Source organism: Vulpes vulpes, chromosome 3, assembly GCF_048418805.1.
Source record: "Vulpes vulpes isolate BD-2025 chromosome 3, VulVul3, whole genome shotgun sequence".
NCBI classification, from domain to species: Eukaryota; Metazoa; Chordata; class Mammalia; order Carnivora; family Canidae; genus Vulpes; species Vulpes vulpes.
The window spans coordinates 134328569-134356369 of NC_132782.1; the positions used below are offsets into that span (position 1 = coordinate 134328569).

Below are 27801 nucleotides of genomic sequence, written 5' to 3' on the forward strand. Positions count from 1 at the left end.
CTTTTTTTAAAAAATAATAGGTATTTTATGCTCTTTTAACATGTAAACATTCACTCATGAACAAGAATGTTCATGACAACATTGTTTATAATACTAAAAAAACTGGAAAGAACCAATTCCTCCATTATTGGTGGTGTATTTAAATAAATTATAATATCTTGTCAAAGAATGCATTTCATTTATGTCACTTGAAAAATAACTAATAGACTACTGAATATGATCTGTTTGTACAAAAAAAACAAAAACACATAAGTAGATTAATATGCCTCAGCTACAATATGGGTACATTTACATGAATCTGAATGTGCAAATTAGATATTGGAACATGTAAAATTTTTAACACAGTTTTTCTTGTGCTCAGAATTATAAATACTTTTAATTTCCCCAAATTTAAAAAAATGTGTTTAATATTTTAAATAGGCCCAGTGCTTATGCAATTGCAATATGGCAGTGTCAACTGAGCTGTAAACAGTGCAATCATTTGACCAAAGTGCTGAGGTGGCAAGGAGTTTGGGAAGTCTGAGGAAGTGAATGGCCACCAGTGTGTTACGGTGCCCCCCTCCCTGTTTTAGACTTCATGTTTTGTTCAGGATATGGGAGTAGGTGTCTACAGTGTTTGACAATTGATCTTTAGAAGTCACATAATCTTTCTCTTTCTTTGATTTCATAGTTAGGATTTACAACTAATGAAAAAGTAAATTTCCATTAATAGAGCCAAAAACTTTTGAGTTCTAAGAAAAGTACTTAAAAATATGATCACAGTAGTTTGAAAGCAAACCATACCTAAGTTCTCATTAACTTAACTTTAGCTCTTGTCGAAGTGTAGCTAATATGTTATCCTGGAACAATTTTATGAAAATTTGGAAGAATCAAACAAGTTTAGTTATTTTAGATGTAGAGACTTGTGACCATTTAGTTTGGTGGGAAATTCTCAGGATTTCTATTGTAAAATCAAACTCATGACCTTGGGCTTGTGGGGAAGGTTTTTTTTTTTTTTTTAACATTAGTTTCCACATAACAGGAAAGAAAGCAGAAAGATATAACCAATCCCTCATTTGCAAAATAGGCAATAACGTAAGAGTATGGCAAGAGTTTAACTGGACTGAAAGAGTAAAGATGATAATCCACAGACCTGCAAGAAGTGAGCATTTGATGAGAGGTTCCATAGTTAGCCTCAATGTTCAGAACAGATAAATGCAAAAAGTGGCATGGGCCTGTTATGCAGGTTTTATACTGCATCTTGATGCAAATGTCATAAAATAAAGTAATTAAAACATGGAAGATGTCTAACCCATTGCGAGCTTTGTCATTTTAATTAAGAAGCTACATTCAAATTTACTTTGGTTTTGCTTTAACTTGAAAAAAGCCACCCCAAGTAAAAGTATTCTATATAACCGATGGTGTACCAAACATCACCTCTATTAAGCTCTATTTGGGAATTGGTTATCTTACTGTCACACTCATTTAGAGACTTAGTTTAGCAGTGAGTACACTGTTAGTACTCAGATAATAATAATACCAGTAGTAATAGCAGGGACTCTTGTGATGTTTAAACAAAAGGCACTGAGCAGTCTACACATTTTAACTAAGATCACTGGTACAACAGTGGGTAGCAAATGCTTTACTTTCCAAGTGTGGGTTAGCGTCTTCTCATCTTATTAATGTGAAAGAGAAAAATAGAAAAATGCTAGGTAGGAAAGGTCAGAAAATAGTTAGAGTGAGCTGGTATAATAGATAGTTTTGTAGAAGGAAGAAAGCATGAAGGAAGCAAAAAAAAGAAAAAGGAAAAGCTACAATTGGGGAAACCCTCTTGGTAAACCTCACTAATTTGATCTAATTATTGTGAAGAACAGTCAGAATAATGATATTTTAAATATATTATTTCATTCATTCAACCAATAACTCACACAAACCAACATATACTGGATGTCTTCTTTGTGCAAAGGATTAGTCACAAGGTCGGAGGAAAATTATGATGACTCAGCCCTCCGTGAGCTCACTGCAGCTTCCTTCCAGGCATCTGAAATAACAGAATCAGCTGTGGCCAAGCATTGCTTAGAACAGATCCTTGGTATATACATTGGTTTACCACTTGAAAAAAAGACTTAAGGGACCTTCTGTATATTGTTCTCCTATTTCAAAGATAAAGATTGCTTCCTGTTTTATAGTATTATTACCAAAGCTACAATTTTCCTATTTGTAGCATTTATCTTGCTTCCAATCTTATATTATCATAAATAACATTGCAATGGACATCTTCATGAACACAGTGTCTCATATTTTAGATTATTTCCTTACTCTGGTTCTCAGAAGTGGGATTACTGGCTCAAGAGGCTTTAACCGCTAAATCATTCTTGGGGTAATGCCAGATTGCTTTCTAAAAGGTTGTATTAATTTATAATAGTGAGCAATGCATGACAGTAATGAAAGGAACAATTTTATATTCTCATCATGTAGTCATTCTTCATAATTAATACTTTCAGAGTTTTCATTTAATATTCAAATCGCATGAGGTTCTTTGAAAATAGGTACTTTTTAATTTTATTTTATTTTATTTTAAGATTTTGTTTATTTTTATTCATGAGAGACACGGAGAGAGAGGCAGAGACATAGACAGAGGGAGAAGCAGGCTTCCCACAAGGAGCCTGATGCAGGACTCAATCCCAGGACTTTGGAATCATGACCTGAGTTAAAGGCAGACACTCAACCACTGAACCACCCAGGTGCCCCAGATACTTATTTTACACAATAAGATTTTTAGCATGTGATTTTCATGGAAACAGCAAATATCTAATGTCAAAAATTTAGTCTGTAAGAAAGTGTCAGTCACAGGTCCCATGAATATGAACATGTTTTATGTTCTCATTTTCCCCCATAGTTCATCAGGGCACTCAAAAACCATTTAGAGAACTTTAGAGATAAATCTTAACTAAAAACACATTTTTAGGAAATTATAATCTCATATATCATTCAATTTCCCCTTATTTTTCATTGTAAAATGAGAGTTGGTATTTTAGGAGCAACATTAGTTTTAAGACAGAATAAAACAGCACTTAACGGGACAGCATGACTTTTGATGCTTAATGCCAAATGATATCTTTTTGGAAAAATATTAATTTTAATAGTCATTAGGCTATTAATATGAATCTTTTAAAGTTCTTTTGTTCTGTTTTGATTTTATCAGAGTAATTTAGAAGTTTAAAAGAAAGTTACTGCTCACTGAACATTGAATTAGAAAATGAATTAATTTCTAGGAATCTTCCTCCCTGATCCTGTAAGGAGATAAGTGACAGTTAATATTTTCCATACGTATATTATTAATGTTTTAAGCCTAAGTTCTACTTCAGCATGTGGAGAAGCTACTGACTTTATTCAGTGTAAACCAAGCTTTATTCTCAAGTGGAGGACAAGCTGCCAATACTGGGGAATAAAAGATGTCACATAAATCAACAAACAAATGGAAAAGTTAAATTCAGGATCACATATGCAAGTACATTTAGTGATGGGATATGAGCCAGGCACATTTCAGTGTACGCAGCACATGGGCTGACAAACACAAGTATCCTTATGCAGACAGCTGATCAGAATATTTTAGAGCACAGCTGTCCCATAAAATCAAGCCCACATGATTGCTGCAGGTACACTGCTTGTTGAATCCATTCCCTGATATTAAAGTCTGTAAACTGAATTTCTGTACATTGAGTTTATAGTAGGAGGCATATTGCATGGACTGTGATGCCAAATTGCAAGGGTTCAAACCCCGGGTCTGCCATTTACTAGCTGTGTGATTTGAGGCTATTCCTAACCATCCTGTCTCAATGTCCCTATCTATAAAATGAGGACAAGAAGAGTAGACAACTCATAGAGTTGTTGTAAAGATTAAATGAATATGTGCAAAGTCTGAAAATAGTACTTAGCACATAGCAAGCACTTTATGAGCATATGTTACTATTACTAATTTCACGATTATTAATATTTATTACTACTTCGATGTGAATTTAAAGAAAACTTTGCCTTTATTCAAGAGTCAAAAGGATAGTGAATGCCTCTACAAATATAACCTCCATTTCCCGAGGCACAGTCCTTTGGACCCCAAAATACAGTCCTGCAGTATCAGTTATACGGTTGGCCTGCATAGAAGGGGGAAAATTTTAGAGTCAGGCATCTCTGGTTTTGATTTCTACCTCCACCACTAACTTATCATGTGACTCTGGGCATTTTATTTACTCAACCTCTCTAAGCCTTTAGAAGGAGAATAGTATCTTGCCCGATGTGATAACCAAGAATGAGATAACTGAAGGAATGTGAGGTACCTTACAGGTGGCCTGATGCATAAGGACCTCAGTCCTTGCAGTTCCATGTGGAGTCCTCCTTTTCCCTCTCTGGCTCCCTGCCACCTTCAGCAGGGTCTTATTTTTCTGCCTGATGAAACCAAACCCCCACAAAGCAGGCCCAGGACAATCACCAACTGAAAATTTAGTGTGTAAAGATATCATTGGTAATATAGTAAGCATTTTAATGTTATAATAAAAAGGTTGACAGGTCCATATTTTTTAGACAGGCACACTAAAATATGTATGAGCCAAGGTGATAGATGGGATGTGTTTTTAAAATGCTTTAGGGGCGCCTGGCTGGCTCAGTCAGTGGAGCATGTGACTATCTCAGGATCATAAGTTCAAGCCTGATGTTGGGTGTGGAGCCTATTAAAAATAACTAAAATAAAATAAAACGCTTTATCAAGGGAAGACATGAAGGAAGAAAAGGATACATGATACAAAGTCTTGATGATTATTCAATCAGGAAGAGAGGTACATAAAGATTCATTACATTATACCTCTAAAAAAACTCACACATTTCTAGGAGTAATATATATTACACAGGGCACATGAAGTTTATCTAATATTCTAGGCATTTCATCCCATTTCCAAGAGTTCAAGTCAAATCTGGTCAAACATTTCACTCAATCCTCCTTTCTTCCTTGTCTAGCAGAATATGTCATACAATTTCCAAACAAATATTTGTCAAACTTTGCTTAGGTTAGGAAAATGTTATTTTCTCCAATTTCACCATAACAGATACTTCAGTATCAATGTTTCCAATAGTGAGGCCACAAGAGAGATTTAATGAACCTCCACAACATAACGCCAAGTAAAAGAAGCCAGACATAAGAGACAACATATTGTATGATTCCATTTACATGAAAAAGTCCAGAAAAGATAAATCTACAGAGACAGAAAGTAGAAGGTTGATTCCTGGGGCTGGAAGTCCAACTGGCATGAATTGTACATGGGCATGAGTGCTCTTATTGGGATGATGGAAATGTGCTAAAACTGGATTAGGAAAAAAAATAAAAATAAAAAAATAAAACTGGATTAGGGATATAGGCACAAGTTCTTAAAATTACTAAAGGGGAGCCTGGCTGGCTCAGTCAGTAGAGCATGTGACTCTTGACCTCAGGGTTGTAGGTTCAAGCTCCACATTGGGTGCAGAAATTACCTAAAACTAAAATCTTAAAAAAAAAAAAAAAAAAGACCCTTTAAATTACCAAATGTCATTGATTTCTAAACAGGTTAATTCTATAGTATGTAATACCTCAATAATTTTTAAAAAAATATACCTAGATGGATCACACCTTGTAAAAAAATAATTTATTAGCTATGTAAAGCATTTTATACTTTAGAAGAAGTACTAGCACATCAATTTTGACTTCATTGTAGTAATACGAACTTTTAAAATAAGTATTTAAAAAGTTAAAAAGATGAGTTAATTTAAATAATTGATTTGAATGAGTTATTTTACTTAATTCATTCACAGATTTAAGTTAACTAGAAATGACGATACTGACAAACCGGAATTTTTTGTAAACACTAATCTGGGTTATTGATTCCTATGTGATAAGACCCCAACTCTATGTGCTTTTGTGTGTGCGTAGTTGTGTATTTTAATCCCAGGATCAGATGTAAAGATTAAATGGGATAAATGTTGAAGAGATGCTATATAAATTGCCAGTGTTGTACAAACAAAAGAATGGCCTACCTAAATTGTTTCTATTTTAACAAAAAGAAATCCTAACTGGCTTATGACAGATAAGAGACTCTCCAGGTGGGGCAGAAGTAATTTAACAGGCCGTCCAGCTTCTTTCCTCCCGGGTTTCAACTTCTCTGATTTCTTTCTTCTGCAAACATTACTGAATGCCCACCACAAACCACTAGGTGGTATAGGTCCTTATTCTTGATCTTCCAGAAGGGCCTAGCTGTCCTCCTTCTGGTCTCCCCCTTCTTCTTCCAAGTCAAGGTGTTCTATCTATAAAAAACGTCCTGCCTGCATGGGTGGGGGGCACCCCCAAACCCTTTTCTGGTTGCATTTGGCACAGCTGAAATGAACTGGCATTTGTGAAACTTTTCCAGGTATTAAGAGAGACCCTCACCTCCCACCCCCCACCAGCCAAAGTACAGTCAAGTAGTCAAGTTTTTAAATTACAGAATTACAGATTGGAAGACTGGGAGAAGAAAAAAAAAAAAAAGAAAAAGAAAAAAGCGCTCTTCCTCTCCAGCTGGATTTCAGTTCCTAAACTTCTGCTTCTTACACCCTTGTTCTAAGGAAGTGAGCCTTTCCCACCTTTCAAGAATACAATGAGGGCTCAGTGGCATGTAAGCCCCAAGCCCAAGTGAACAAAGCAGCCACTATTTTCTGTCTTCATCCCCATAGAAACCTGGAGCACCCTCTTTCCTCTGATTCCCACAGGGTCAAGGTTGGTTTATTTTCAGCAGATGGGTGGCGAGGTTATTGTTATTTATTACCACTGTCCTGATGTTAGTTTGGCTAAGTAATAAACCGAGGGTCCTTCTGGGGTATGGAACCTTCCACGGAGCTCTCTGTGCTTCGGCTAATCAGCCAGATTTTGCAAAGGCCACAAAAAAAAAAAAAAAAAAAAAAAAAAAAAATCCGGCCGGCGCCGACCTCTCCCGGCCTCCGAGGGCCGAGCGCCCTCCCAAGGCCCTGCTCCAGCTCCCGCCAACTCGGAAAGCGCCTGCAGAGCAGAGGGGGTCACCGCTTGCACCCAAAGGGGAGAAGAAACAGCTCGGTAGCCGACGGCAGAGCCGACGTTGACACCTGTTCAGGCGGACTTAAGTGCATCTCTCTCTTTACTCCTAATGCCTTAAGAGGAATCGCCCCTAAGCACGGTAAGGCCTGCGCTCGAACCCCCGGCGGGGAGGGAGCCGGGTGGGGGACGGTGAGCCTTCGGGGGTGCGGGCTTTGCAGCCACCGCCAGGCCCGGGCTGTCTTCGTGTCTGAGCTCTGTAGCCCGCCCCTAGAGTCACCGCGAGAACCCCCCCAGGTCGTCGAGCTGGCTCGCGCCGCCGCACAGCAAGTCAAGGCAACGCAATAGGAAGATTTAAAAAAAAAAAAAAAAAAAAAAAGCAAAGCACGTGGCACCCAGAAGCTCACTTTTGTTGGCCCCTCTCCCGACCCGTAGCCGCGCCCTATTGTGACCACGTGGGCAGTTCGCTCTATAAAAGCCGGGCTCGGAGCGTCCCGTCGCCACAGTCGCTTCCTGTTGTTGGCGCGTCGGTCGGCTCGTCGCTGAGGCCGCGGGGCCGTGAAGATGGCGTCTACCAGCCGGTTAGTATGTCCGGCCGAGCCGCGCTCGCTGAGGGGCGGGCGGAGAGTGCCAGAGTGGGCAGGCGGGCCCCGGGGGGCCGCGTCGGGCTGAGCGTTCCGGAGGTGCGGGGGGAGGCGGTGGACTGGCTGGCCGAGCCGGACAAAGGCGCTTCCAGACGGCAGGGCTGTCAGGGGCGGCGCAGGGGCTGCCGAGCCGCGGCGTTCCCGCAGCGGCGGTGCCACCCGACGTCCTGGCTCGTGTGCTCATCCGGACGCCACCCTGTGAGGGCCGCTGTGTCCCCAGCCCCCCCTCGTTTCGCGTCTTTTTTTGGGGTGGGGGGTGGGGTGGGTGGGTATCTTAACCGCGGTGTTTTTGTTGTTGTTTTTTTTTTTTTCGTGTTAATTTTTTTCTACGCTTGTTTTTCCAGCTGTGGCTCAACCAGCCCACGATCCTTTCCAAAAAGCGGGAAAGGGTTAGTTCCAGGCCCCTGTCGATCTGACAGCTGTAAAGTTAGGGACGTCAGCCCGAGGGGAACTGATTACCGTCCCAGAGGCCTTCCGAAATGGAAGCTGGGGGCATTTCCGAAGAGTTGAGAAGTTCCCTTCTAAGAGGTTTATATTTTTACAGAGGTCTTCTGCATTCTCCTGGAGAACATCTTGCCTGCAGACAATTGCTTACATACGCTGGGAAGTTACTAAGTCTTTTTTTTTTTTTTTTTTTACACTAAGATATATTTTTTTAATGTGATATACTCCTATCTACAGGAAATAAGTGCAGTGCCCTTAAAGACAGCCTTTAATCCTGTGGTCCGAAAAAAATGTCTGTAGACCCTAATTAAGTCTCTCATTACCACTACGAGGTAGATATTAGTATTTTTGCATAAGTGTAAACTGAGTCATGCCGGTGTTGACTTTTCCAAGGTCAGTGTCAGAACAGAGTGCAGAATCCCTTATCAGTTTCCTGTTACCACGCAGCTGGCCTCTAGTTAGCTCATAATGTATTGAAAGTGTCAAGTTCTATAGCTTCTGGGGAGGTAACTGGCATAATTTTTTTGAATTTGTTATCCTCTGTGAGAATTGAGTTCCCAGTGAAAGCCAGTATCACAAAACAGCAAACTGGAGAAGTCCGGGCCCTTTTGTGGTACTGCTAAGACTTACTGCTTTATGTTACTGTACTTTTTAAGGGAAAAAAAAAAAAAAAAGGTGTTGGGGGAGGCAGTGTTAGCTAAAACAACTTGGAAACCACTCAAAGCCAGGGACACTCTTGTTTACTGATTGTACTTCTGTGATTGAATACTCAATCATTCGGTCTGGGTGTGGCTCTGTTGGGAAAGGCTTTTCTTGTAGGTAAGTGGAAAACTTGAGCTTCCTGAAGACACCTAACTACCACGTCTTAGGGCAGTAGGTCTGAAAAGTAAATGTGGTCACACTTGGGCACAGCTTTTCCATAGGATAGGACAGGAATTTTGTAAGAAAAATTTGCAGCAGTTAACTGTAGTTAAGTTCATGTGCTAGATTCTTTATCAAAAGAATACACTTACCATTGTGTGCCTTTATTTTCTTCGTTTGTTAAAAAATAATTTTTGAAATAAATTGTTTCTGGACACGTCCAGGTCTTAAATCTATGTGTCATTGAGTTGTCCATCTCTAAATTTTCTACGGGTGAGAACAAAGGTAAAATGTTAGTATTTCTGCCATTTAGCTTTTTTTTTTTTCCCCCTTAAGGGAGAATAGTTACTAGGTTATGAAACTGCCTGGTGTTTTCACAGAGAAAAACACAAATGTGAGTTCAAGTCTAAACTCCACCACTTATTCTGTAATTTCAGGCTAATCGTTCTGTAGCTTAATCTTTAGAAGGGAAATAACCTTTATTTTGCAGGGTTGCTATGAAGATGAATAATATGTGTAGCACTAGGCACAGAGTGGGGACCCAATAAGTGATCGTTATAAAGTGAGATTTGGGTTTATCTGGCTCCTTAGGTACTCTGAATTGTTTTAATGTCTTGGGTGATTGTTTACTCCATTCTTTCTCTTTCATTTCTCTCTCTTCCTTCCCCCACTGCCCTACTCTTGTGGCTCCTTTTTGATTACTCTTGTGGATATTCTTTTTTTTTTTTTTTTTTTTAATTTATGATAGTCACAGAGAGAGAGAGAGAGGTAGAGACACAGGCGGAGGGAGAAGCAGGCTCCATGCACCGGGAGCCCGATATGGGATTCGATCCCGGGTCTCCAGGATCGCGCCCTGGGCCAAAGGCAGGCGCCAAACCGCTGCGCCACCCAGGGATCCCTCTTGTGGATATTCTAATTAAAGCTGACTGCTGTATCATGATTCATTTCATTTTTTTAATTTTATTTTTTAATATTTTATTTATTTATTCATGAGATACACAGAGAGAAGAGAGAGGCAGAGACACAGGCAGAGGGAGAAGCAGGCTCCACGCAGGGAGCCTGACATGGGACTCGATCCCAGGTCTTCAGGATCACGCCCTGGGCCGCAGGCGGTGCTAAACCGCTGCGCCACCGGGGCTGCCCCTCATGATTCATTTTATTTTGGATACGTAACACACAGTAGTACAAAAACAAAAGTGAAAAGAAGTTTCGTTTCTTGCCTAGCTCTCAGCCATCTAATTCTCCCCTGAAAGCAGCCATCATAACCAGTTTCTTGATGTTTTCCTAATAGTTTAACAAACTTGTTTAACAGTGCCAATCTCTCTTGTTCCCCCAAAGTCCATTGTAAACAGTTTGCTACCTTTTTACCATTTTTGTGAAGTTAGCACACATTTTAGGTGCACAGTTCAGTTAAAAATGAGCGCACAGACATAGCTACCACCCCGGTCAAGAAATTAATTGCCACTAGCACTCTGGAAGCCTCCTTGTGCCCTCAGCCATTACCCCCTTTCCAAACATAACCATATCCCAACTTCTAATGCCATAGATTTATTTTGCCCACTTTAAGGTTTATTTAAATGGCTTGTTTTCCTCTGCCTACTTTCTTTTTTTTTTTTTTTTATTTATTTATGATAGTCACAGAGAGAGAGAGAGAGAGAGAGAGAGGCAGAGACACAGGCAGAGGGAGAAGCAGGCTCCATGAACCGGGAGCCCGACGTGGGATTCGATCCCGGGTCTCCAGGATCGCGCCCTGGGCCAAAGGCAGGCGCCAAACCGCTGCGCCACCCAGGGATCCCCTGCCTACTTTCTTTTGATCAGTATTTTTGAGAATCATCTTTGTTACTGCATATAACTGTAATTCATACTTTTTCTAGTTTTGTATAAAATCCCTATGGGTGCCTAGGTGGCTCAGTCGGGTAAGCGTCCAACTCACGGTTTCAGCTTAGGTCCTGGTCTCCTGGTTGTGTGATTGAGCCCTACATCGGACTCTGTGCTCAGTGCAGGGTTAGCTTCAGATTGTCCCCCTCTCTCTCAAATAAATAAAATCTTTAAGAAAAAAAATCCCTAACTTTTTTCACTTAGCGTATCTTTGAGATGTTTATATATCATTTATATGCATACATACAAGATAATTCTACTTTTTAATAGTGCAAAATATATGGCCTTATCTTTGTATGCTTTGTGCCGTATGGCTGCCTATTTGTAATTATTGTTACTCTGTTAAGATTTTCCTTTATTTCAACATAGTTTTTCATAATTTATACTAACCTCTTAATTTATGTCATAATTTTAAAAATATTTTCCTAATAGGAATTTATGGAATAAGTACGATTATAAAACAAACTTCTATTTCCCATTTCCCAATGAACAGATCCAAGACATGTTCTGGTTAACTTGAATTTATACATTTTGGGATGTGGATTATTTTATCAGTTATTCAGTGGGAATCACCTATGTTGAGAGTTGATATTCTGAATTATATTTGCTGATGTTAGAAAAATTTACCTGAACCACAACTATCTGCTTGCTTACTGTAAGAATGTTTAATAATGTCTTTTAGATGTATATTTGCGATGGCCATAATTTAACCTTGTGTTGTATTTCAAGTGAACTTTTATTTTTATTTTTTAAAGATTTTCTTTATTCATGAGAGATAGAGAGGCAGTGACACAGGCAGAGGGGGAAGCAGGCTCTTCACGGGGAGCCTGATGCAGGACTCCATCCCAGCACCCTGGGATCATGACCTGAGTCAAAGGTAGACAGACACTCAACCACCGAGCCACCCAGTGTCCCTCAAGTGAACTTTTAAAGAGGGCTTATTTTCCATGATACCAAACGTTTAATTATTGTGAGAGAAATAACTACTAAATCTGTGTTAAATATTTTTGTTGCTTTTTATTTAAAAAAAAAAAATTTTTTTTTAAGTAAGCTTTATGCCCAGTGTGGGGCTTGAACTTGCAACCGTGAGATTAGGAGTCACATTCTCTACCACCTGAGCCAGCCAGCCACCCCTCTTTGTTGCTTTTTAAAACTGATTTTGTGTCATTTAAGATTGATGGGTCTTTCCCAAACTGCTTTACTTTCAAAGTAGAATAATTGAGCACATTAGTACTATCACAAATAGATTAAAAAGTAGCTTTTGAAACCATTTCTTGAATGGTAGCAACTCATTTTTTTGACTAAATGAAATCTTCAGGTGTTAAGTTCAGCAGATGCAGGCACATCCTCTGTTCTCCTATCTACCTGTTAGGTTCGGTCTGCTATTCTAAATCTATTACTAAGATATTCAGCAAGTAGGAAAAAAAAAAAAACAGAGTTGAAATGTATTCTGACCAGAAAAATAAATGGTAAGTCACACAAACCAGATCATTATATGTAAATGTCACAGGTTATTATGGTAGCTAGTCATTTCTATGCTAATCAAGATTTTTAAAAATCGAAGTAACCTACCTATTAAAAGAAAAAACACTTGCTTTTTTCCCTTTAGGTTTTTAAAGCCTTTAATGTCTGCAGACCTGAAACTATTCTTAGAAAAAACAATTGTAATGGAATCTGTTAATTAGTAGCTGGAATTAAAAGTTAGCTAACTGGGATGTTTACTTTGCAGATTTAGCTTAAGTGTATTACACATGTATAGTATTGGGGAATTGTTCAAATCTTCCTTTACCCCTTGCCCCTAAAAGATTACTTTGTTACATTGGGAGAATATAAAAAAAATTTTTTTTTTTTTCATTTAGTTTGGATGCTCTTCCAAGAGTCACGTGTCCAAACCATCCAGATGCGATTTTAGTGGAGGACTACAGAGCTGGTGATATGATCTGTCCAGAATGTGGCCTGGTTGTAGGTGAGCAGTTACTATGGTTTTAAGTGAAATCACTATTTTGGGTACTTTGCTTTTGTGCATTTCCTGAAGTTTCTTTTAATGAATACATTTTGTTTTTTCCCCTACAGGTAATTCTTAATTATTTTACAACCAACATACAAAAAGAATTAGGGGAAAAAAGTCTAAAATCAGAGATACCATATTTTATTGCCTATACAAATGCATATATTTCATGATGTTGGATATGAAAGAACATTTAAATTTGAGACAACCAATCCAAAAGACCTTCAGTCCTTAGTCTTCATTTTTTTTTTTTTTTTAAGATTTTATTTACGTGAGAGAGTGCAAGCATAGAGGGAGAGGGAGAAGCAGACTCCCCGCTGAGCAAAAAGCCTGAGGCGGGGCTGGATCCCAGGACCCTGAGATCATGACCTGAGCCAAAGGCAGTTACTTAACAGACTGAGCCACCCAGGAGTCCCTATTGAACCCCTCTTAGTCTTAAGTATTTGTTGAGGGTAGAGTGGGGGTGGTGGTGACACTTATTTTTATAAAATAATGAATTAGGGGTGCCTGGGTGAAGCATCTGACTCTTGGTTTTGACTCGGATCATGAACTCCAGGTTGTGGGATCCAGCTCCATGTTGGGCTCCATGCTCAGTGCAGAATCTGCTTGAGATTCTCTCTCTCTCTTGTTCCTCCTCCTCTGCTCCCCTCCCCCTGCTCTCTCTCTCTAAAAAGAAATAAATACATCTTTTAAAAAAATGAATAAATTTAATCCAACTTTTGTGGCTTTTAGATATTTAAACAAGATTTGTTTTAGGGTAATAAAGGTGTATCTGCACTGAATCTTACCCAAGGCCTTTTAGTTAACGATCCAATTGCTTATATAGAATGATTTATTTAAGAATTTCTGGTATAAGATTGTTATTGTCAAAAACACTGCTTAACATTTTCATTTTGTTTCTACTTGCTCGCTTATCCAGATATATAGCCAAACTTTTGAAGAGAAACGGTCTGTTCAAAAATTATTCTTATGATTCTTATGGGGGGGGGGGGGTGGACGCTAGCCCTTAAAAAAGGAGTGGGACTTATTAGCCAGTTGAAATAATTAGAAATGAAAGTGCTAGTAGGATTATGGGACGTATAACAGAAACATTGGTGGTGATACATTGTGGAATTGCCTTACTTGGAGGACATTGGCAGTATTCATCCAAGTAGACTGCTCTCCTCAGACCTCCAGTGGAAGTTTTAAATCATACAGAGTCACTAATAGGAACTATAATCCACTTATAATTAATCGAATTCTATTCAGGAAGCAATATTAATAGCTTGAATATGCTGGACACTGTTTTAAATGATTTATGTATTCACTCAGTTTATCCTCAGAGAAACCTTTGCGATAAGTACTACTAATATCTTCATTTCAGAGATGAGAAACTCAAGTTTAGTGTGGTAGTGTAGCTCCACTGTCTGCATGGAGTCACATTTCTTTTCTTTTTTTTTTTTTTTTTTTTTTTTGACAACTGCAAGTCCTTTTTTTTTTTTTTTTTTTTTTTAATTTTTATTTATTTATGATAGTCACACACAGAGAGAGAGAGGCAGAGACATAGGCAGAGGGAGAAGCAGGCTCCATGCACCGGGAGCCCGACGTGGGATTCGATCCTGGGTCTCCAGGATCGCGCCCTGGGCCAAAGGCAGGCGCTAAACCGCTGCGCCACCCAGGGATCCCTGGAGTCACATTTCTGTCCTAGATTGCCTTCTGCCTTCTGTAGTAAAATGAGTTCATTTTGAGATTGGCATTCTGTGACCCACCACCTTTTATTATATATGGCCTGCCTGCTAAGAATGGCTTTTACATTTTTAAGTGGTTGAAAAAAACTCAAAAGAACAATAATATTTTGGGATATCTGAAATATTTTAGGATATATGAAAATAATATCAAATTTGAATTTCAGCATTCATACATAAAGTTTTATTGGACACAGCCACACTGGCTAGTTATATATTGTCTGTGACTGCCTTTGCATTATGACAGCAGAATTTAGTAGTTGCCACAGAAACCATATGTGGTGCTCTCTTCACTTCATACTGCTGCCCAGTGCACTATAAATCCCAGTAATGCAGTTAAAATTCCTTAGCGTTTTGAGTACAAAGCCTGTCTCCATACTGCAACATTTTACTTTATTACCATACCCATCATGTCAAAACAAAAAGAAAAAAGTGAACTTTGAAAGTCATGCTTTTAAATTTTAAAGTACATGCTTTTAAGGGTTATTTTGTTATTGAATCAGCTGGCAAAGCTTTGAATTTATTTTGCAGTGATACTATAGCTCTGCTAAAAGAATATAATAAACTTTCATGTTACCTTACCAGATAAACAATTCTCATACCAATTTAATAAAACAATGATCAGAAAATTTAGAAAATGTGTAGTGGAATATCTTATCACAGCAGAATTTCTTCACAACAATAAAAGAGTACAGTAAGGCTGCAGTTAAAGTAAGTTTCTGAGTGGCTTATTTGTAGCCCATATAGGGTAAGCCATTTACCAATGATGAGTTAGTTAATTTGTGTTTGTGATAGCTGAAGAAATGTGTCCAGAAAAAAACTTATTTAAGAAAATTAGCCTCTCAGCAAAAACAGTTGCTTGAAGAACTAAGGACCTTGGGAGCAACACTGATAGTCGATTAAATGTCCAGGCAAATTTCAAGTATTTTTCCTAGACTTTTTTTTTTTTTTTCTTCCTTAGACTCTTGATGACTAGATAGATGTTACTGAGTTGTTGATTCATTGTGTCAGTGCAGAGTTTTTAAGAGTTTGAATCATCTGTATGGAACAACTACAGGAGAAACTATTTTTAAAGAAGTTACAAAAATGCTAATTGAGTACAATCTGAAGTGGAATCTGCTAAGATGTGTTATAACTGATGATGATAAAAATACATGTGGAAGAAGACTTAGTTGGACAGAGATTGTGAAAGTGTAAGATTTGTAAAGCATGTAGTTATTTATTGTATTCGTCAGCAAGTATATTGTAGAAGAGATTTGAATCTGTTCTGTTACTGAGCGGTATATCAGTAGTGAACTTCATTCACTCTCATGGACTTAACTGTCAGCACTTCAGTGAATCATTGTCAGAAATAGAAGCTGAATATCTCAACTTGCCTACCACAGAGTAATTTGATAGCTTAGTGGTAGCAGAGTTTTCTTAAAATTGTTTTTGAGCTCAGGGCCAAGGTTGAAATTTTTCTGAACTCAGTCCTGCCTTCGACCACTACTGTTGAACACTGGATGGCTTAGAAATTAGCTTTTGCTGCAGACTTGCTAATATTTCTTAATTAATTCAACCTAGAATTACAAGGCAAAATAGTGCCTATATGTTAAGATTGCACTGTAATAAAGTCAATTTGGCAACAACATTATTTGAATCACAAATAACGTCAAGTTGCTTTAATATATTTTATAAACTTTCATTACTGTCAGAAGTTAAAACAGGAACTAGGATCTTCATTCCCACACAAATCTGCAGCAGCTATATTTTCCAAACTCAAACTATAATCAGTGTTTTCCAGACCTGGATGCAAAGGAAATTTTCATATTTCAGAATCTGTTTAACTCTGCAATTAAGGACCTTCCACCTAACCTTCAATTGGGAGTGATTAATCTACAATGTAATGACATGTTAAAAGGCAAAATATCAGAAGAATGTAATAAAATTCTATAAATGCCTTTCAAGCAATGAATATGCTCAATTAAAATCATATGCTTGCAGATTAATATCAGTATTTGGCAGTTCTTATCTGTGTGTGAAAAAGACTTTTTAAAAAATGAAATACATAAAATCCTGTTAACACAGCATTGACAGATGAACATTTGTAATTGATTTTGATGATAGAGAACACTAACTGAATTCCAATTAAGTGAAATATTATCACCCCAAAAGAGAATTCTCTTCTTTCTCAGTAGTAGATATGTATTACAACAATTTATACTCAGCTATTATTATAGTTTTAATTTCATCAACAGAAAAATCAGTGGAATTTTCCTCTTCATGCAAGTGCCTCAGTTTAGCCTCTTGACCCACAAAGCCTAAAATATTTACTATATTAGGCCCTTTAGAGAAAAATGTTTTCCAACCCATAAGTTAAATGAGAACATTCTAATTCCATAGTATTGGGATCAAACTGGTAGTATGTAAGAGTTAAGAGATGGAGGTTTAAAAATTAAAAAAAAGGGGGGGGGGGATCCCTGGGTGGCGCAGCGGTTTAGCGCCTGCCTTTGGCCCAGGGCACGATCCTAGAGACCCAGGATCGAGTCCCACATCGGGCTCCCAGTGCATGGAGCCTGCTTCTCCCTCTGCCTGTGTCTCTGCTTCTCTCTCTCTCTCTCTCTCTCTCTCTCTCTCTCTCTGTGACTATCATAAATAAATAAATAAAAATTAAAAAAAAAAAGAGATAGAGGTTGCAGATAATTTCAGCTTCTCGGCTCTCCTAATTTAAAAAGCAGTTCAGGAATTTTGCATTCTATTCCCAACCCTTCCATCAGCTTCACTTCAAACTAGCATGATAGTTCTGTAAGATTAACCAACTGGAGAAGGAAGATCTAATTCATAAGGCTTAAGTCCTTTTTTTGTGCTTGGAATCTCTAATCTTTACTTGCATTTTTCTGCTTATATCAAACCAAACAAGTTAGTTTTCTTTTAGTTTTGTTTTATTTACTTATCAACCTTGAACACCAGCATTGAAACTATTATATTTTATCCTAACTAAAGCAATTAGGCTAAATTGTAAGGCCTGAAAATTAAAAAAAATAATCTGATTAAATTTCCTTTCTGTATACAGAAATGTCTTTTTATGGTAATTGATTTTTCTGGGGATACCTGGGTGGCTCAGCAGTTTAGCGCCTGCCTTCAACCCAGGGCGTGATCCTGGAGTCCTGGAATCGAGTCCCACATCGGGCTCCCTGCATGGAGCCTGCTTCTCCCTCTGCCTGTGTCTCTGCCTCTTTGTGTCTTTCATGAATAAATAAATAAAATCTTTTTTAAAAACTGGGTTTTTCGGACAAAAATATAACAGACACCTGTTTTAAAATACACAGTAGCCTCATCCATGTATTTGTGGTTAAACATGTAGTGTGTCCTGCAAATGAAGTATCTGTTCCATGAAGATGGAAGGCAAGAGTCTGCTAACAAAGTTCCGTTTTGCTGAAGAGATAATCAAATTATGTTGAAAACTTAAATGAACATTACAGTCCATGAGTCTAAATTAAAAAATACATGTACGTGTGTACATATATACATAAATGCATATGTTACTGTCATAGATTGATTATAAATTTAGATTGTATTATATATTTAATTGGCTTTGCATCAACTTGCTGATTTAAAGGAATATGCTCTTTGTTTCCAGTTCGGTTCTGCCTTTATCTCTTATGCTATAGAGACAGGGAAGAAATTAGCCTGGGCAGATATCCTCAACCCACTAAGGGCATAAAGTTTGTGGCATTTTTTATATTTGGGATATTGATGTTCACAGAGATTTAAATACAGATGTCATTCTGTGCTTCATAATAAATAATCTTGGTTTACATGATTTGAATGTGCTTGCTAAAACATTTTACCTTGTCTGAAACTTTTTAGATTATGCCATATTTATTGAATAAGCATTTTCAATAGCTTTTGATTTAAATAATCAGACAACTATAGAAACGAACTCTTAAGATTTGTTTTTGAACAACTCAATACTTAATATTTAATTTGTACTTAAACTTAGGGCAGACTGTTGTCACTAACTCCTTTTAATATCAAATTCAACACTAGATACTGCTCAACTGTTGATGAAAGGTATTGCTGCCATCTTTGGAAGTTACACTTTGTCAAACCTCTGTCAAACAGGTGGCTGTGGAGACACACATTAGGAGGGTGGTATTTAGTTGTGTGGTATTTAGTTTCACCTGTAACTTGGGTGGTTTCCAATATTTTGTGGCTATTTTTAATACTATTTAACATGTAGTGATTGCCTACTTTGACTTCTCTTTTATTTGAATTACGAGACTTTAATTTTAAACATGGGAAGTGTTATGATTTGTCATTGGCTGTTTAATCTTACCAATGATTCTTAGGGTATAGGTAGTGATCTCTAAAATAAGGCCAATTTTTGGGCAGCCCTGGTGGCTTAGTGGTTTAGCACCACCTTCAGCCCAGGGTGTGATCCTGGAGACCTGGGATCGAGTCCCGCGTCGGGCTCCCTGCATGGAGCCTGCTTCTCCCACTGTGTCTCTGCCTCTCTCTGTGTGTCTCTCATGAATAAATAAAATCTTTTTTAAAAAAATAAATAAAATAAGGCCAATTTTTAAAGCAAAGCTTTGCCGTTTCTACCATGCAACTGTTGGCTCTAACAGCACTGTTTTATGGGGTTTCTCCCCGCAAATCCTAACAGTGTGGTTGTGTCACTAAAAATTGAGCACTAGGTGGCAGTGTAATCATATTTAGATTATCTGTTCAAAATTTCACCTTGTACATTGTTTATAGCCAGCAAAGTATTAAGTTAGTAAGCTGCTGTTAAAGCATAAAATTGGTTATGATGTTTATAAATTAGGATTTCAATCAGGTGGTGTTTAGATGTAGTTATCATTTCTAGTTAAAGCCACTTTTTATGTGCCATTTAAACCTGAATTCTTTCATTGTTCTTAAAAGGAATATAAGGAAACTACCAGTAAATAGTATAGGTATATTTGAATGAAAAAGATGAGCCAACGTGACTTCTTTATAAAGTCATTCTGGATATTGTTTATACCAGGGCATCTGAAGTATAAATGTGCATTAAGAATCAGCTGTTTAAAGATTCCAAACCCCATTTCTAGAAATTCTAGTTCAGATCATAATCAGTAACCTATTAAGAGACACACATCTGTACTATTGTACCACATTTTTTGAGATCTTCTGTACATTTGGGTTTTCATCTTTTCCGCGTCAGCAGACTGCAGATCCCTGTGGGGCAGATAGCTTATGCGTGTCCATAGCTCCTAGTATAACTAGTGGCCCTCAAATCTAGGCTTGGCTCTATAAGTTAATGAGCCATGTAACTATAAGCAAGTTACGTAATTTCTCCAAGCTTAACTTTCTTCATGTGTAAAAATAAGTCATCCCTCCACCCCCACCACGCGCCCCAAACGGGGAGCAGCTACCATACCTCTCAGAATTGTTAGTTGTTGTTAAAAATCAAATGAGATAATGTGTAAAATGTATAGTATGAGATTTCTGTGATATTTTGGGGGTACCAGTACTCCTTTTCTCTTAACCTTGTAGAAAAAGCAGGTGATTCTGAGATGCCATTCATCATAGCACGTCAGTTTGCAAATGTGTTTGGGTGAGTCTACCAGATTGAACACTCTCCGTTTTAAAGGATTTTATGGGGTTTCTCCCCCCATAAAATTTTAAAGATTACCAGATTACCATTTTTATTTTTAAAGATTACCAGATTACCATTTTTATTTTATTTTTTTCTTCTCAGATTACCATTTTTAAATTTGCATTAGCAGTGTTTCCTAAAGGAAAAAATTAAAGAATATTCACTTTCAAATTCTTCCTTAAGCCCTCAGAGATAGCTGCCCCCCCCCCCCCCCCAAATAGCCTTCTTAACCTAAATTTAGAATTTTTAATTTAGGTACTATTTTACCTTAAGCATCAGAGCATTACTAAGTTTATTTGGTTAACACAGCCACTCTTGGGGGGTAACTGAAGCTTGCAATTCTTAGGTAATTAGCTTAAGATTTTACATCTAGTAGGTGACGGAGAGCCTTTCAAATCCAGATCTGTAGGACTTAACAAGCCTGTTTTCTCTTAAGGTGCTGTGCTGGTCAGGGAGAGGGAGGGAAGGATCAGGTGCTATAAGCAAGCTCTAGAGCAATTCTTTGGCTACTGTGTGTAAAGGGAGGAGAGTGTATTAATACATCACAGCATAGTAAAAGCTCTATTCCAGATCTTCCAAGTTTGTTGAGAACACAAAGGAAGGAAGCAGTGACTTCCTGGGGAAATTACTGTTTAATTTACATTGAAACCTGATCGTTAAGCATGAGGAAGGGTTTATGGAGGGAAGGTCATTCCAAGTGGAAGGATAAAGAAACATGTCCCATAGGATAGAGGCCTGAAAGTGTTAGTATGTGAATGACTCAAATTATTTTGACCAAGGTTAGGATGCATCTTCCATCAGGGTTGCAGTTCTTCAGTGTAGACGCTGCTGCTGCAAACCTGCGTGTATTTGAGGAAAAAAAGATTTATTCAGATACACAGGGCTGGAATTTACAATGCATTTTCCTTTACAAATGGTTTTCTGAATGGTAATTGTACTGACTTATACGGATTTTTGTTTAAGTCCCCAAATCAGGATAAAGTAGGCTTTTGTGGGCTGGTCTGGGAAATTAACTATGATGGGGTTCGTTTCTAAGTGGTAAATCATTTTGAGTTTTTACTCAGTTTACATTGTGGGAACATAAACTGTGATTTAGAGACTGGCTATAGTATTAATGGTACTTCTTTTTAAAGTATCTATTGATCAAATAGCTCTTGAAAATTGTGTTTAATGCTAGCTTTCTTTTTTTAAAAAAAAATTATTATTTGACAAAGAGTACAAGCAGGGAGAGTGGCAGGGAGAGGCTCTGCTCAGTGGGGAGCCTGATGTGGGGGCTCGATGATCCCAGTATCCTGGGATCATGATCTGAGCCAAAGGCAGGCGCTTAACTGATTCAGCCACCTAGGTGCCACGTAATGCAAGCTTTCTGATAAGAATGTACAGAAACTAAACTAAAAAATCAAGGTTCTTTGAAATAGCATAAGGAGGAATGGTAGAAGGGTAGATGACTAGGAAGGTGTGGAAGCTAATGATGCATTTCATTTCAGCATTAGACTAACACATGTAGTGTGTTGACTTAAACAATTTTTCAAAGCACCTAAATTATTTTTAAAAAACCTCAATGCTTAGGGTTTGTCCACCTTGAGTAATACATTCTGATTATTGAACTTTCAGACATGGCATGTTTTGAAAAATTTTGTAGTTTCAAATCAAATCGTTTTAATTTATCTTTTGAAAACAAGTAATTTGCAGAATGTTGTTCTAAGACTCCTACTTCTGAATTCTCTACTGCTAGTTGTATACCAAAATGCTCAAATCACTTTCTAGGAAGATGGCAGAAAGAATTAAAATTTAGGGTAACTCATTCTAATACTCTTTTTAAAAATTTCTTTGTTAATTTACAATTAAAAAAATTCTGAGGCTAGGTCAGGCCTTAAAAGATCAGACTCTTCAGTATTGGCTTCCTGGCTGCTTTTGGTATATTGCAGTTTTCCCCTGCACTGTTCAGATTGCTACTATAAGCCATTCTGGTTTTATATTGTACTACAAAATAACCTCTGGTTGGATTTCTAGTTTATAGCTTGCATGGTAAGAAGGTTAGATAAGTTTGTCTTGAAGTACTGTTTCCTTTAGACTATGAGGCAAAGTACCTTGGTTCTACTGGACATTCTTTCTCCTTTCTCTCCTACCCCATAATTCCTTGTAGTAGTAGAGGCCATGGGTTGTTGGCCTGCTATCTATTACCCCACTCTTTGTTTAGTAGTAGAATCCCCACATTTTAAGCAGGCGTGTGGCTGCCCAACTGGACTGTATTTCCCACCTCCTTTGTAGCTAGGCATGACCATGTGATCTAACCAGTGAGTTGTAGATAGAACAGGTATGTGCAACTCTGGATCCTGCCATCAGGGATGTACACTCCCTTTTTCTCCATCCCACTAGGTAGAATACAGACATGATAAAGGGAACCACCGGTAGGCATCTTATGCTACAAATGCTAGTCATGATCAAGATGGCTTATTAAAAAGGTAGGAGGAGCCTGGGTCACACTAGTCTAGTAGGACTGTTCACTGTGGTCTCTTAATGTGAGGAAGTTCTATCTTGTTTAAGCAATTATTATTTTTGCTTTAATCACAAATCTGCCTGTATCCTTCCTGATAAGTTTCTAGAGTCATCCTGGGAATTTATTTTATTTGGGTCGTCTGTTAACTGCCAGTGGCTGTGGGTACCCAGAGAGATTGGGAATTCCTGGTGGCAGTGGGTTAGGAGGTTTTCCACCATGACTGCCACCACCAGGCATGGATTAATCGTTCTTTAGTACAGGATGGATAAGCAGAAAAGTCAACCTGAGGCTTATGAATAAAAACTACAGTGAAGAGGAACAGTGATCCAATGGACTTAATAAAATTCTGCCCCTGGCATAGTTTACTAGAAGAAAGTTAGAAAATAACGGATATTTGGGGGATCAGTGAAATAAAGCTTCCATAATATTTCTATTAAATGTTATCAGGAAGAAATAAGATAACCCAAGGAGACACAGTAAAACTTTTATTTTTTTATTTTTAATTCATGAGAGCCAAAGGCAGATGCTCAACCACTGAGCCACCCAGGCGTCCCAGTAAAACTGTTTTAGATAGTAATTAGGTGACTCAACATTCTAGAAAATTGAATCAGCAAAGCAGAGAAGCAATCTGAATATAAAGAATGAATGAGGAAGTGGTAAAGACAAGATAGCCATTATGGTATTACTTGAAGATCCAGGTGAATATGATAAAGTATTAAAGGTGCAGCGGAAGAAAATGTACATTTGTGGCAGTAGACCCTCGTGGTTGCAAATCAAGAATCCTACACACCAGTTGGGAGTGTGTCTTTTAAACATTTAAAAATATATTCTTGGTGAAGACTTGCAAATCACCAACCAGTAATGTTAACTCTGATTCCTTGGTTTGTTGTTTAACAGAAAAAGGAAGTCCTAGAACAATTTCCCGCAAAATACAGTGCTTAAATTCTGTTTGCTAATTGTTGTGTGGAACAGCATTGATGACTATTTGCTGATATTCCTGGTTCTTTGAGCTACCTGGAATTTTATGCTTTTTCACCTTCTTTGAAGTTAAGCATCACTCCTTGACTGGCTTTGGCCAACGGCATGTGAGTGGAAATATTACTATTCGAAACTATTAAGTCAGTGCATAACTTAACCACATTCTTTTACCCCCCCAGCTTGTCTCAAGTGGTAGGAATTCTATCATTTTGAGTGAGGATGGCATAGCAAGCTGTCCTATCCCTATATAGAGACATGTGGTATGAATAAGAAAGAAACCTTTGTTTTAAGCCACTGGCCTGAAATTATTACTCGAGAACAACTTAATTTATCTTAATGCATAAGCACTAGAAGAATAACTCACGAAATGCTGTGCTTTGCTAAGATGACAAACATTTAATGAACTCAGCACAATCCCAATATAAGATAGTCTGCATTATAGTAGACTGATGCTTTAATAAATGTCTATTTTAGTTCACGTGTTACTTTTATGCATAATGTTGAAATATTGGAGACATTTCTGTTTTAAATCAAAGGCATTGTTTTGAAAGTTCTGACAAGTGCTGTAGATATAAAATAGAAATGGAAGTTAAGCATTGGAAGAGGAACAAGTTCTTTGCCACTGATGGGATTCTATATCTAGAATATTCAGATCAAATTTTAAAAATTAATAGTCTATTAAAAGTGGCTGAATATAAGCATATAAAATATTACAGCAATTACTAGTTAGAAAATGGGATTTTTACTGGAAAAAAATTAGATCTAGTCATAAATGTGACATACATATAATCTGAAAGTAGAGCTTAAGAAAGTATTGCCTTGTCCAAGAAGATTGATAATTGTTCTGCCATTGCCAAAATAATGGATAGGTTTGGTGCAGCTTAATTCAAAATCAACAGTATTTTGGTGAGAGTGAGTTTTCATTTGTAATTTATTGAGGTATAATTGCATGCAGTATAATGCACAGATCCCAGATGTAGAGTTTGCACCTTGACACTGCATATACTGCTGTTATCAACACACTAATCAGGATGTTTAGACCATTTCCTTCCGTTCTCAGAAGTTCCTTTATATTTCTTTTTAGTCAGTCACCTCTGTTCCCAAACCCAGTGGCAGCCACTGTACTGATTTCTATCTTCATAGATTATTTTGCATGTTTTTGAACTTCCTATAAATAGAATCACGTAGTATGGTTTTTTAGTGACTTTCTGGGCTCAATAGTGTTTTTGAATGCATTTACATTACTGCATGTCTCAGTAGTTTATTTGCTGAGAGATATCCCATTGTATACATTTTCCTGTTAATGGACATTGGGTTGTTTCCAGTTTTTAGTAAAATGAGTAATGCTGCTATGAACATTCTTGTATGAGACTTTTGTAGATAAATATTTAAGAGTGGAAATGCCAAATCATGAGGTTGGTGCCATAGCAGTTGGTGTGAATGGTTTTGGCAATTATTCTCGAATTGTTCTTGAAAAAGAAATGAAACTTACTCTCTTAGAATATGGTAAAAATATCTTAGTTCCCTCCCCCCAACCTAACGTCTCTGCTGCAGGCTTCCACGCTGCCGCCATGGCCAACGTGGAAGATGTTGAACAACCCTGCACCGGGTCCTCTCACTCTGGGAGCTCAGGCTCCAAGTCCGGGAGGCAACCAAATGTTCTGTCTCAAAAAGTGGAATGCGGTGGCCACGTGGAGCTGGGACATGGAGTGCAATAGGCGCACCATCTCCTGGGTCCAGGTGATGGATGCCTGTCTTAGACGTCAAGCCAAAATTGAACAAGAGGATTGTGTTGTGGTCTGGGGAGAATGTAATCCTTCCTTTCACAACCACTACATGTCCCTTTGGGGGAAACAGGACAATCACCACCCTCTCTCCCAGCAAGATTGGGTGGTCCAAAGAATCGCCAAATGAGAATGGTGGAGGACTTTATTAGCGCATTTGTTTGGAGCCCTGGTGGATCTTGTTATCAAGTGCCCTGTGAAGGCCAGAACATTCCAGGGAACTAATTCTTCAAATAGGAGGAGATGGGGATCCCTGGGTGGCGCAGCGGTTTGGCGCCTGCCTTTGGCCCAGGGCACGATCCTGGAGACCCGGGATCGAATCCCACATCGGGCTCTCGGTGCATGGAGCCTGCTTCTCCCTCTGCCTATGTCTCTGCCTCTCTCTCTCTCTCTCTCACTCTGTGACTATCATAAATAAATAAAAAAAAAAAAAACTAAAAAAAAAAAAAGGAGGAGATGGCTATGTGGTCTCTTGGTACTCATCAAAGGCATGTTAGTATTTGTCAGTTTCATTTTCAGAAATCCTCTATAATAAGACAATTTATTAAAGATGGTCATTCCTACCTCTGTAGTATATGTCACACATACTGCTTAGAAGTACTTTATTTTTTTTTTTTTAGAAGTACTTTAAAGGAGAAAAGAGCTACAAATTGAATGACTGTAATTTATTTATTGATATCCAAAGGGCTGTGGAAGCAGTTCCATTTGGAATAGATATATGCTTATAGTGGATCAGTTGGGAAAAAAAAAAAAAGACAATGTTATAGTAACAAAGTGAAATTTAAAACCCAACCCTTGGGATCCCTGGGTGGCGCAGTGGTTTGGCGCTTGCCTTTGGCCGGGGGCGCGATCCTGGAGACCGGGGATCGAATCCCACGTCGGGCTTCCGGTGCATGGAGCCTGCTTCTCCCTCTGCCTGTGTCTCTGCCTCTCTCTCTCTCTCTCTCTGTGACTATCATAAATAAATAAAAATTAAAAAAAAAAAAAAAAAAAATAAAAAATAAAACCCAACCCTTATCCTTTATTATTTATTTTTGGCTGAGAGGGGGTGATTGATGAAATTTGACCTCTCCTTCCTGAAGTCATTCTGGATATTGTTGATAACCAATAATAATAATAAGTTTGGGCCAGTGAAATAAAATTTAACTTTTGGCCATATGGAATTTCAGTTGTCTTTTAGGCTGTCATCCTGTCTTTGGTTCATCAAGATAACCTAAATCTACACTCACCTCACTGTTCAGTCATGGAACAGAAGTATTTTCAAGTTCCAGTCAGATTATGTTGTAATTAAACTGTGTTTTAGGTAGGAACATTAATGAGGGGAAATTGTTTACCAGTGTAGCATTGGATCAGAAGTTTACTTTGTAATAAAAATAAATGGTTTATTCTGTTCACTTCAAAAAATTACTTCATTCTCTTCTGACAGCTCTCTAATACATGGATTGAGAAGTGTACCTGTGTGTAATGTTATGATATACATGTTGAATGTGTTTACTTTTTTGGCTCGGGAACCTGGTCAAAGTGGTAGCAGTCCCACTCTAGATGGAGGAAGGAACCGTGCTGTGTTCTGTATGTTATAGTAGTGGTTTTATTTTGGCTATTATAAATTTTCATATATAGACTTTCTATCTGGTGTTCATTTTACAAAAATCAGTGTTTGGTTAAGAGTGGAACTTGTAAAAGTTGGCCTGTTCCTCTGTTCATGTTCCTCGAACATGAAAGGATATGGGTGGGAGGTTTTGTGTGTGTGTGTGTGTGTATGTGTGTGTGTGTGCAAGTGTTTATTGGCAGGCCGCTGCTTTTTCAAAGGTTGATTATACCCAAACATTATGGCTGCCTTGTGTACTTACCCTTGAAAAGTTTATGTATTGTAGTTTTCTTCCAGAGCAACTTCTAAAATGCTGCCACATTTAGGTTTTCTTCAAATGAAAATCCATTATGCACTCTGATTTTTTTGAATGGTCAGTCCTATTTTGTTACTCATGCACTTAATCTGTTGGTCCGGTTACAGTTTCATGATATGCTATTTGAGTTATTTTGGAAATTTTATTTCTTACCAATGCTATGTTTTGAGCAGTAAAATATAAAAAGAGGGAATGGCTCTAAGCACAAATCACAGATTGTTGAATGAGTAATGTAGATTGTTCCCACATATGTGGGAAAATTACATCACTACCAAGTTTTGGGTTTTCTATTTATACTATCCTAGGCCAGCTTCCTTGCACTACTCTTTTCCCACTAATTCATATTTCTTTTTAAAGGCAGTACAAAGCAACCAATAAAAGAAACTCATGGTAGGTTATTTTGGGGCCAAAAGG

At 38.0% G+C, this 27801-nt stretch overlaps 1 protein-coding gene and 1 pseudogene across 1 annotated transcript in view; both read left to right on the forward strand.

Annotated features, from left to right (window-relative positions):
- The first annotated feature begins 6812 nt into the window (after positions 1–6812).
- Positions 6813–27801, forward strand: part of GTF2B (general transcription factor IIB) — a 36817-nt gene continuing 15828 nt past the window's right edge. The window contains exons 1-3 of the mRNA XM_026004833.2: positions 6813–7184; positions 7478–7623; positions 12729–12835. Of these exons, the coding sequence (XP_025860618.1) occupies positions 7607–7623; positions 12729–12835 (124 nt within the window). The 5' untranslated portion in view covers positions 6813–7184; positions 7478–7606. The remainder of the gene's footprint in view (positions 7185–7477; positions 7624–12728; positions 12836–27801) is intronic.
- Positions 25238–25613, forward strand: LOC112924505 (RING-box protein 2 pseudogene; annotated as a pseudogene).